Source organism: Protopterus annectens, chromosome 8.part0, assembly GCF_019279795.1.
Source record: "Protopterus annectens isolate FY-2018-M chromosome 8.part0, PAN1.0, whole genome shotgun sequence".
NCBI classification, from domain to species: Eukaryota; Metazoa; Chordata; order Ceratodontiformes; family Protopteridae; genus Protopterus; species Protopterus annectens.
In genome coordinates this window covers 1,477,310,487-1,477,323,247 of record NC_056741.1, presented here as the reverse complement: position 1 = coordinate 1,477,323,247, position 12,761 = coordinate 1,477,310,487, and the positions used below count along the sequence as shown (strand labels likewise).

The following is a 12,761-nucleotide window of genomic DNA, read 5'->3' as shown; positions in this document are numbered from 1 at the left end:
TTTGATCATTTTTCTTATGGCATTAACCAAATATTTAATAACTTTAAAAATATAATTGATTATAATTACAACAGTAAACAATTTCTATTTCTTATATTCCCTATAGCATACTCCCCTGATTGACTAGATTCTTTCAACATCAATGTGAATCAAAAATTAAAGGAAAATAACTTATATTCTGGCATCAGTTTATTGAAAATACGAGTATTAAACCACTAAACTCTCTTTTATGTAGTTTTGATAATAGTCAGGACAGTTGTTTATTTATACACTCATTATGGCAGTTATAGAAAACAAAATGGGAGTATCATTCAACCTAGAGACTGAATCTACACCTAGTTTGATTCAGCTTTTTATTAGGTGTCCTGAAAAGACAGATAATTAAAAATTAAGTATCTCACCTATCTATAAGATACTAAGAGAAGACACTCTAAAGTTTGACTCAAATTTTTGAAATTACTATGTAAAGATTAATGGAGAACATATATCTGATTAATCCAAAAAATTATCAAATTCTACGCGTGATACCTCTTCTTCATTATATTGGAAATTGTATACATGTAAATTTATGAATAGGAGTTTCTATGTTGTTGTTGTTGTGTCTTTCGGCTTTTCCCAGTTAGGGGTCGCCACAGCGGAACTCTGGTCCGTTACACTCCACATAAAATAAATCTTTTGCTCAAAAACAGTGAAAGTAAATGTTGGAAATCTGATGAATTACTAGAGGCCAACTGGGTGCACATTTTCATTGAATGTAAAAATGTTGTTCAATACTGGAAAGACTTCAGATATTTTATACATGCTTTATGGTCTGATAGCTGTCATATTTCTAACTCACTAATCCTATTCAATGTTCCTATACCTAATGTAATACCTAAATCTCAGCTTCATTTACTCTGGTCAATTCTTGCAACTGCAAGAAAAGTTATTACTTTGAACTAGAAAAGTAAATAAGGTTTGATGTTTAAAGACTTTATTAATTTAGCAAAAGTTGTTTGTAAAAAAGAACTGCAAACCATTTGTTATAGAACTCATAACATTACTCATAAAAAATAGCATTGCAAAAATTAGAAAACCTTTTGAACAAATACTGATAACTGCTCTTGGATAAAATGATTGTTTATCATGGATAAATGCAAATATTGTAAATAGTTTTGTTACTATTTGATTATATTTGTTATACGTACATTTGCATATGTTTATACTGAAAACAAAATAAAAATGTTTTTGAAAAAAATAAAGAATCCAGCTTAACTCAATATATTCCATTTCATTAGCTATATCACCTCCTCTTATATTAATACCAACTTTATGCAGAACTAAAAACTTAAATCGATGGGTATCATCAGTTTCCATCACGTTTAGCTAATGCATTACTTTCTTTCCTATTGTGTATATCATTATTATGCTCAAGTACTCTTTCTTTCAATGTTCGATTGGTTTTCCCAATATAGAACCCTTCACATAAAATGCACTGTGTCCAATAAATTATGCTCTTATCTGTGCAGTCAGCATAAAAACTAAACTCAATCTTTCTCATAGTTCTAGGATGTGTAACAGAAGTAACCGTCCACACTTGCCTACAGGCACTACATGATCTACGTGCATACGTACCTTTCCTTTCAGGTTCTACCCTATCTATATAGTTCTGTCTATTGCATAGACATTGCTTCAGGATTTTATTGTTTTTAAAAGAGAATCGTGGATGGGGTCCAACCACATTACCTACAATTGGGTCCATCATAAGTATTGGCCAGTTCTTTTTCACCACATCACAAATGACGTTAATGTTACTTTAAAATGTTAAAGTTACCGTACTTTCATTGCCTTCAGGCAAATGTTTCTCCTTAACTCGTTGGCCCAGGGGGGGTTAGAGAAATGGGGTCTAATCTCATTCGCAGTGGCAGATCTAACATCATTAATAGCTCTTTCAATGACCCCTATTTTGTAAGCACGCTCTAACAATTCTATATGTAAAGTATCCAGAGCTTCTTCTAGCTTAGTTTCATTAGTGTGCAGTCTCAATACTCTGAGCACTTGGTTTTTAACCACATTTCTTGGGATGTGCCTAGGGTGCATGCTAGTGTTGTGTAGGATGTTGTTCTTCATACAGGATTTCTTATACATACTGCAGTGGTGGTGCTGTGGTAGCGTTGTCGCCTCACAGTAAGACGTTGTCCTGTTCGATTCTCAGCTACAGCGTCTTCTGTGTGGAGACATGCGTGAATGGGCGTACCTTCGTTGAAGGTTGTGCATCAGAGGCAGAAACTCGGCACATAAAAATCTACTGCAAATCATTAGCGGGCCGGAGTTCTGCTGTGGCGAGCCCTAACCGGGAAAAGCCAAAAGACACAACAACAACTAGTGCAGATGCTGCCTAGCTCATCTTTCTTAACTACAGTGTCAAGAAAGTCTATATACTCAGCAGAGTAATGCATAGTAAATGAAAAAGGTAGTTGTATTTTGTAGATAATCTACAAACTCCAATAGTTGATTGGTTAGTCCTTGCCAAACAAAAAAGACATTGTCCACAAATCATTTATAAAATTTCACGTGAACTAAACCTAACATCTGTATACAAGGTTTTAAGTGTTTTATTATTTTCTATGGTCTGAAGAAGCTGGTAAGCCACAGAAGCACTCACCAGTTTGTTTTGTGTACATTTATTACTGTTATTAAAACTGTTTTTACTCAACTTCAGCCTTTTGGACATCCCCTTGATACTAACTCTGTTACTCAATGATCTGAGAGTTTACTGGAGTCCAATGTCCTGCAAAAGCTAGAAAATCTGCCTCAAGCTGAAATAGTAAGTCAAGGGCAAAGTTAAAATGGAAATGGCCTTTCAAGGTTGGTTTTAAAGGCAGACTGCTATTTTGATTGTGGGAGCTTATTCTATAGGTAGAGGATCTTTTGGAAGGGATATCTATTTTTCTAACAGGTTCTGTTAACATTTCAGTAAAGATTTAGATTCTTAGAGTGGGTACTGGTGGTATTACTTTTTGAGTACACAAGAGGACTACCATAACTGGCTCCTGTATTAACTTATAGACCAGACATGAGCTTTTAAATGTTCTGTTTAGCTTAAGGAACTCATAACTGAGATTAATTTGTTCATGAATCACTGTGGTTTCTTACACTGTTTACTATATTTGAGCAGGTGCATGATAAAAGGGACATTCCATTCTGTTATGACTGGAGTTGGAGGGGAGTAGAGTATGGACAATACTAACATGGCACTACTCTGAGCAGCTGCCAAAATCAGAATCTATGTCCAGATGCATTTAAAAAAATCTTCTAAGCTATTAAAACCATTTGGAAATAACCCACATTAATGTAAGAGCACCAAAACTAAAGACACTGAGGTGGTGCAGCCCTACCTATCTTGTAACTGTCTCTCGTTCTTTTGAAACCAAGACCAAATTACACTCAAACTGTTTACACATCATAATCAACAAAATTTAAAATTTGAGGACATCAACCTCTACACCTTTCTACTCTATGTCTTCAACATTGTTTATTCCCTTTCAAAACAATTATTGGAGATTACATGGGCTAGGAACATTTACATCTTAAAGCTCTGGATTAACATAATGCCTGGCAGTTAGTGCACACGATTAATGCTATGAGCTGTTAAATAAGATGCATCCTATGGTACATGGCTTGATAGCCTCAGCCTTCACTTGCCTGCTGTGTGACCTTGAGCAAGTCACTTAACCAGAACTGGGAAATTGTGCTACTCTCCTGTTGGTCTCCAGGACCGCAGGCTTAGCAACTACTTTATGAACCTAAACTGTAGAAACAATATTAGAATCATTATTTTGCCAAATGCCATTGTTCTGGGGAGATTTCATTTTAGTCATCTAATGAAACCTTCTGACAACGTTTGAGTCTTTTATACAAGTTAGTTGTTGAAAGCCTGACCTCACTCTTGTGCACTTCTCTGAAGTATAGACAGCTTGGTGCATTCTCCAAGATCAGTTATCTCTAATCATGTATTTATTGTTTTAAATTCTGCTATGCTTAAACACAGTCCAACAAAGAAGACAGTGAAAGGAAACATAAAATTCTCACAGAAAAGTTGACTGTTTAAATTGGTAGATGGCCAAAAATGACATAAGTTGTTCTCACAAAAGTGACTTAGAAAAAGTAGATAAAACAAAGAAATACTGATAATGTCAACCATGTCACTTTTAGAAGAATTCTACATAAATAAAGAAAACAGCTAAAAGTAGGGGGCACAGCACACCCTCTATTCAGGAGATTTAACTCCTGGACCCCTTTGATCATATGATCAACTCCGAGTTTGATGCATCTTAGGGAAAGAAGATCTGAGACTCTCTACATGATGCTCCACTTTTTCAGTATTTTAACTTTTTCAGTAGGGTATATGGGGCCTATATCATGACACAAATTTCTTATCAGAAACTTCAAAAGACATTAGTGCTTTTTACTGCTAAGCCAACTAGAGAAGCAGAAGAACATTAACTCACACATTATGGAAACAAACAAGAAACCTTATTGGATAAAGAAGAATTGTTTTTGTTACCTGCTGTAGTTGGAGTAGCTTTGGTAATGTTAAAAAGCTCTCTACTAATACATTTCACTTCTAGTACTTGGTAGCATCACTGAGACTGAGGCAAATGGAACAAGATAAAAGTGTTAAATATGACACCTAGGCAAAGTAATCATTTAGTGTGTCTGTAAGAAGCTGGTATATGCTTCCCAGAAGTATGCTGGTATGAGTGAATCCATAACTGCAAAAAGGGGCCCAGGCCCCACAACAAAAATGAAAGAAAAATGATATTGCAATCATTCAAAATACAGAAATTTTATTTTGATCAGCTGTGGTAACTCAACACAGATAAGCAAACATAAAATTCTCACCGGTATCACAGTTTCCTTAAAATCACTTCAAAATTCATTAAGAACCATTTACTTCACCTGAAGAGGATTCTTAATGGGAAAGTAAACAGAATAAAGCAGCTTACTGTAGGATGGGCTAGAGTTAGCACAGTCAGCATCCTGGAAATGCTTTATGTGCTGAATGGTCCTAATACCTGTTGTTTAAGTCCCATCAGTTCCATTCCGACAACTTGTATTACCATCCTCATCTGTTCAACCACTGCTCAAGACACATGAAGACAGGGAGGATGAGTAAACAGACTGAACATTAAATAGTATTTTCATGCTATGACAGCTTTCACTTTACTAACACCATCTGGTACACTGCTTGCATCACTGCTGAAGGTACACTGTCCACAAGTCAGTCTCCTGACTCCTCTTATCTTTGATTCTGAATAAGTACCCAAGATACTTAATATCATTTACTTAGTGTAGATTCCCTCAGCTCATTCTCCAGGAAGAATTGAAAACATCTTGCTTGCAGTTTCTAGTTTTTATCCCAGCTGCTTCACAGGCTCAGCAATGAAGTGCTGCAGGGCATAACAGAAGTCACAGTCACTTAAGGGTAAGATAAGAACGCCGTCAAAAAAAAGACAACACTTTCTGCAAACAAAGATTCAAGCCACATTTCCAGACAGGATGCTTTGCCAATTTTGACAGCTCCATACTATCCACAAAAATCTTATAACCATTTTGAACATATTTTATACCTAATACAAAGAATGCCATCACATCTCATACTTTACAAACATAAGGGCTGTAAGGCTGGCAGTAGTGACCCTGGGAAACCCACAGAGTTCTAACACCCTCTACAAGTCATTTATTGTAATATATTCAGATGCTATCCCTATGTCCACACAAAACATGCAGACAACACTAATGAAAGCCTAAGACCACTCCAATAACAAAGCAAGGACAAAGCTGGTCCACTCTTTCACAATTAAGATGGAATCTGCACTGCTCATGCTGAATCAAAGATGAAGTCTCCTTTCCAGTAGCCTAGCAAAGGCTTATCCAGGGTGGACAAAAAGACTGCTCTCTCTATAACTTGTGCACGCTCTATGTCAATCTTTGAGAAACTGGAACCAGGACTGTCACTCCAGTATGCCAGTCCAGAGGTACTCTCTCTACCTTAAATCCAATAATGAAAAAGACACATTGCCCATAACGCACTAAAATATCCAGCATCCACTCCTGCTACCTTGCCACTGCAGAACTGCTGAATGCCACACTAACCTCACCCACAAAAATGAACCAACCCATCAGCCACTCCATGGGAAGGTAAGAAGCACCTCAAAATGTTCCCTCCACCTCTTGACAGTATCTTCATTCATGACCAGCATTTCAACACCGTTGCTGATAACAGCCAAAGCAATGTTCTGTTCCTCCTCATAAGTCACTGGTTGCTTTTAGAGAACCACTTTAAAGCCATTTGAAAATCAGTCTCCTTGTCCTCAAACTATTCCCATACATGGACTTTCCCTTTAATGAGAATCACTACTGCAGTCTCCTTGTTCTCTCAGTACTGACTGGTTACATATCAAGAACAGCAAAACTAACAATGTACTGGAAGCTTCTTTCTTTAACATGTCCTTTTTCTAGTATTGTACAGCCTGCATTCATTTGTGTAGACAAACAGGTAGAAAATGTCTGTCTCTTCATGCCACATTGATAACTAATGTAGGTAGAAACAGTTTTCCCTGAAAAATTTACTAAAATCACTCCACATCTACATTAAAGAAACTGACCCAGAAAACTATAAGATATGTTAAGAAATCTGAACAAAAAATTAGGAGCAAAACTAAGTAACATTAATCATGCATTTCTAATAATGGCAGTCAAGTATACTGACAGACCTATATCACTTACATTTAATGCATCATTAATATCAGAAAGTGTCCAAACCCTTTCAAAAACTCACTTACTGTTCCTTTGTCCAAATTGCAGTCCCTTTCTCCCCACAAAACTGTCAGCAGCCTTTCACCAACCTCAGCCCAACAACAATGATTTTGAGAAACCATAAAGCAATTGTGTATGTGATTACATAAATAAATTTGGTCTAATCAGCAAGGCTTGTCATGAATTTAAGAAAGGTTTTTCCATCGTGATGGCACTAAATGTGGCAAGAGGTTAAAATATATTATAATGTAAAAACAAAGCAATTCTTTTAGGAGTGTTTATAGTTCACTATTCCCTTCTTTCTTACCAACTTAGACAAATTTAGCTTTGGGTGTAACACTATTTTATGGTTCAGAAGTTATCTAGAAAATTACACATTCTAAGTTACTCTTGACTCAACTTTATTTAAGATGGGAGCTTTCAACTGCAAGTCCTACAAGGTTCAATGTAGACCTCCCCTCAGCAAAACAGGAATTTATGTCATCTTCACAAATTAAACATATACTGAAGCAAATATCATCAACTTTCACTCACTGACAGCACATTCTACAAAATTCTTGTTCCCCCCTGTTAATGTACATATCACTGTGGCATTGAATGTGAACACTTGTAATGGTCCTGTGGACCATAGATGGTTATTAAAGTTGACAGGATTTATAAGTACCAACATCTTTTTTTACATTTAAAGTGTTTTAAGTCACTCTTTTCTGTCCCAAAGACCTTGCATGTTTATCTTCATAGACACGGCTTCACAAATAAAGTCTGAAATGTCTGATGTTATAGGCTGTGCTAGAGCTGGAAAGGAAAATGGGAGACCTGGATATTGATAAAGCTGATCTCTCCACCAAAGAACCTCCCTTTTTTTAGACCTCAAAAATTGAATCTGGAAAGTCAGGGGATGTTGATGCTGGGACCATAAAGATTTTAGGTGCCACTGAATTTTTCTCATGTGGAGTCTTGCCAGAGGAATCATGAGAATCATAGATGCCATATGACTAAAAATCTTGAAATGTTAGAGCTGAGACAGAAAACTCAGAAATAGATCTAAATACATGTCTACATATTTCTGTGGAAGAAGACTATTAGAACTGAGATATCTAGGAGATGTCCAAAGGAAAACAATCCCGTAAGAAGAAATTAAACAAGACTTTTGTATGTTCTCCTGAAACTTCAGTCTGTGTAGGGGACCTCTCAATCAAGTGACAGATGCCTGACATTTTCAAAAAGAATCTGAAAAGATAAGCAACTCACATAAATAAGTAAAATGGGAATACCATGCAGTCTGCTGTAGGCAGTAGGCTATCACTGGCGTGAGACATTTTGTAAATACTCATGAATGGATAGACCAAATGATAATGCAGACAACTGACAGTATGATCCAGACGCAGAAAAGAAACTTCTGAAATCTGAATGGATAGATCAAATGGCAATGCACAGAACATCTGAAATTTGAATCTGTAGGTATATGATAAGCATATTTTAAATCTAATGTCACCACAAAACTCAAAAGTAGAATGAGGGATAATGTGATACCTTTTTAAACTGGTTTAGAAAGGAAAAAATCCAGAACTGGCCTCAATGAAGCCTCTTTCATTGGCACAAGAAGCATTCCTGAAAAAAAATCCTTCTTCTAGCTGAGTAAGAGGGACCACTTCTATCACCCTATAAGTCAGCAGGTGTTTAATGACCGGAGAGGAAAGATGAATTTAATCTGGTGGATGAGGAGGAAGAGACTGCCATCTGTAATCCAGATGGATTACTTTCAGAACTCATTTGTCTGAAACTATATGTTGCCAAAGAGAGAAACTGAGGTTCAGACTTTTTGGAAGGATTAAGGGTTTTTACAAATGGGAGGAAAGTCTTGTAGATCATCACTCAGACTTCATTAATTCAACAATCACTCAGACTTATTAGACTGCCCTTTCTTCTGATGGTTCCTCCATTCTTTTTGGAACCTCCCTGCCACTGAATTTTTAAACCTTTGCTTAGCAGCAGCTTGCTGTGTTTGCCTATTTTGTTTTTTTTTGGCAAAGGTTACAGATGTAGCATTACACCCCCTGACAAAATTGGAAATGGAAGGCTGAAAAATCTCAGAAATTCCCTAAATCTGCTTACCTCTCTCATCATGCCTTTTAAGGGTCTCTGCAGCAGATGTTCCAAAAAACTAACTCTCTAAGGGAGAATTCACATTTCAGCTTTGACATCCTTAAGAGGATTTTGATAATGCAACTAGGCAAACCTCCTCGAAACAGTTTCAGTGTAAGCAGCCCTGGAACTGGCATCAGCAGAATCATAAGCACATTTTAAACAGTTGGGAGCCACTTGAGACACAAAACAATCTGTTTAAACAAAGATTATTTTTTTCCTCAAAAGATGAAAGAAATGCCATAATTTTCCTCATGTTCTCAAAAGAGGCAAGAATAAACTTTAACATATGAACTTGATAGCATAGCATTCTAAAATAAGTGTTGCAGAAGAATACACTTTTCCCCCAAATGTATCAAAGGCTTTTCCATGCTTTAAAGAAGAGGATGGATTGGTATTAACCAGATGCTCAACAGCAGTTTGATTTACCAGAAAATCAACTGCTGGGTCTGATCTGGGATTAGTATATAAAAACTATGGAGGAACTTTATACAATCTATCTGCTTTCTTGGGGGAACAAGGCTGGCTTGTCAGGCAAGTTATAAGCTGTCACAAATATATCCTCCAATGCTGAAAGAACAGGAGGCACTGGTGTAGGTTCAGGAAAATCCAGTTACAATAAACCATAATACTTCTCCAGAAAAAGTAGAATGCCATTATGTTTCCATTGAAACAAATGATTCATTCTGGAAATAGTTTCTAAAAAAAAAAAAACTCCTTCAAAGGGACTGACAGAAGCCACACTCAGAATATGAATCAGAAACCTGAGGAGAAAAAATAGAAGTTATCCACTCACAGCCATGTTGTAGTTCAAAATCTTGAACCTTTTCAGAAATCATCACTTTTTCTCTTAGAAGAAACAGCTGAACTGGAAGGGTCAAGAGCCTGAACAAAACCCTGAGCTTCACCCAATAAATCACTCAAGTCCAAAGTAACTGACACATAAGAAGATGTACATCTATGTTTTCTTCTTTTTATCAACTGCTAAAGAAACAGACCCACTTTTGCCAGGCAAAGCCTCCCTAGGGACATCTACACCATTCTGGTTAGGTAGAGAAGAATTCCTTGTCCTTTTCTCCATGTACTGTCAAGAGTATTTCTCCCTTACCCACCAAGGGCTTTCTAACAGCCACAGGACATACTAACCCGGGACTACATAAGAGGGAGCCAAGGAAAAGTATGAATGGTCTGAGGGACCAGAAATGGCCACAGTACAGTGATATGTCTATGGCTAGGGCATTTTAGCAGCTTGATGTGGTTGCAAAGGTTGTTTATTCATTTTGATTTTCTTTTTATGGCTGGTAGAAGGAAGAACTGAGGAACTGTTAAGTTGTTCCATGGCAAAGCCGAAAAGATGCCGGACACCAGTAGTCAGTAAAACAGGTAAGAAGTAAGAAACTCACTTTTTCCATAAAAAATACACAATTTACCCCTCTCCTAAAAGTACAACAGCACAACTTTTACCAAGGGAAACAGTAATTTTAAATTAGTTTTAAAACTTTTTTTCCACAAAAGTAAAAAGTAACACTCCTGTTTAAAAGCTATTAAACATCAAGTGACAGTCAATAAAAACATTTTCCTAGCTTAAAATGTATAATTTCACAGAAAAAAATACTTTTGGTCATAAAAGGAAAATGTGGAAGTTTTTTTTACCCCGAAAAGAACTTATCTTCCCAGAAGTGGAAAGGGTTAGCTGACCATCGATCCTCAAAAGCCCAAAAGAGGAACACTCTTTAGCAGCAGAAACCCTCTGAAGGGCTAGATATGTGGAAGGTGCCCTTCAAGCTTTGGAAGCTGGACATCTGTTATATCATGAGCAGGATATAACCCAGTAGCTTAGGCTACAGCAGCAGTGATCAATGTGATAAATGCTGTTATTTTCAAACTAGAAAAAGCAAACCAGAATTTGTAAGAGTAATTCTAGCATACTCACCATCACAGACTCAATGCAATTCTTCAAACAAGATAATTGGCACTTACCTTCAGTGCCCACTTGCAGTCATTCAGTGCTTCTTCATACTTATCCAACTTAATATATGCCTGAAAAGTAGGAGTACAAGTTCATGATAAAGAATACACTGGATAAAATGTTTTTTTCTTATATCAAGTATGCATGAAAGGAAGACAAAATGGACAGAGAAACAAAAGGAGAACTCCAGAAACTATCGAAAAGGACAATTTACCTTCAGTTAAATCTTTATACAAAAATGTGGGAAAACAGAAAGAGCAGCAATTTGTTTTTAGTTTCAACATGTAGATCAGAGTCCAAAGGACAGTAAAAGCAGAATGTTTTAAAAGCAAAACAACATAAGAACTAATGCCACTACAAAAGGGCATTATTTTTGAGACATAACAGCAAACAACCATTTTGAAACTTAAAGGCATGACTGACCCATGATTTTACTACCAACCACTAGTTGTAGATTTTTAAAAGGTTATAAAGAACTACATATGCTTCTGCCCATTTTAATCTTAACTGATACTATCACAACATATACAATTTGAATCTATTGATGAAATGTGAAAATTATAAATAATGCAGTTGTATTTTATGGACTAGATATCATAGATGACTATTTTTTCTACTTGGAGATTCTGAAATCTAACATGCATGCTTTTTTACTCCATCTTTTTAATTTAACATATTAGTGCAATGACTGTTATTTGAAATGCTACAGACTGTCCTCCTCTTGACATTTAGTAGTAGTTACAGACCCAGTTAAACAGCATGTACAAACCTGTGCTCTGTTGGTGTACAAACTCTGCATGTCTCTGATTTTCTCTAAACCTTCAGTGTAATACTTGATTGCCAATTCATAATCTTCTTTAGCAAATGCTTCATTCCCAGCCCTTTTCAGTGCTATAAAATGATGAATTTTAATCAATCAACTAAAAAACACGTAAACATACAATTAAAATACAATGACAGATACTAAACAAATACATTTCCAAATATTAAATTACTAGGACATAACTCCCTCTCTCTCTCACACACACACAAAAAATCTGCAGCATATATAGAAAATCAGTGTATTACCAGTGACCAAACTAGAGCTCTCCTCCATAAGCAAAGCATGCATTATTCATCACCTGTCAATATACAATACATCTACTGCAGGAATTCATCGGTCTGACTATAGTGATGGTCTTTAAAATTGTATTAATCAGTTAGATTTCATTCACTCAGATTTACATCAAATAACAGCTAGTACTAACAGTGAGACAGTGTTGAGAAGGAGCAGTGGTCACAACTCTCCAGAATTATAGTAACAGCCTAAAATAATGCAAAGTCTAAAATCAGGAACACTTTTTAAATATCAGTACTGATGATTTTTAAAGATAATATAGTAAGAAGACATGCATTTTTAGAAGTAAAAGAATTCTGTAGCTTTAAAAAATAAAAAAAATAATGACATTCATTAAAGTCAATGTTGTAGAGTGTTGCCCTTTGCTCTCTTATTTTGTGGCTCACTATAATTCCATTCTGGGAAACACTGTAAATTAAAAGTTAGGTAATCAACATAACTAGGAATATATATTGTCCATTTTCATTCTTCCTCAACAAATGGATTACAGACTCACTACTTCAGATCCAACTCTCAAGTTCCTCCCTCTACCCATAATGCCCTAGTCCATCCCTAATAGATCAAGTTTGTTGCCATAAAAGTTCCCATAAATTAGATAAAGACAGGGACAGCTCAAAGAATAGGACTCAAACCCGGAACTACTGGCCAGATTCAATAAAGCCTACATCAAGTGTACGCAATATGTATTCAATAAAATTCTTATATTTTTTGTGCTTTCTAATCACTCAG

General features: G+C 36.1%; 1 protein-coding gene across 1 annotated transcript in view; it reads right to left on the bottom strand.

Annotated features, from left to right (window-relative positions):
* Window positions 1–12,761, bottom strand: part of TTC12 (tetratricopeptide repeat domain 12) — a 1,640,087-nt gene that overhangs the window by 1,324,067 nt on the left and 303,259 nt on the right. Inside the window, exons 5-6 of the mRNA XM_044081062.1 lie at window positions 11,685–11,806; window positions 10,927–10,986 (exon numbers count right to left, since the gene is read on the bottom strand). Coding sequence (XP_043936997.1) covers window positions 10,927–10,986; window positions 11,685–11,806 — 182 coding nt within the window. The remainder of the gene's footprint in view (window positions 1–10,926; window positions 10,987–11,684; window positions 11,807–12,761) is intronic.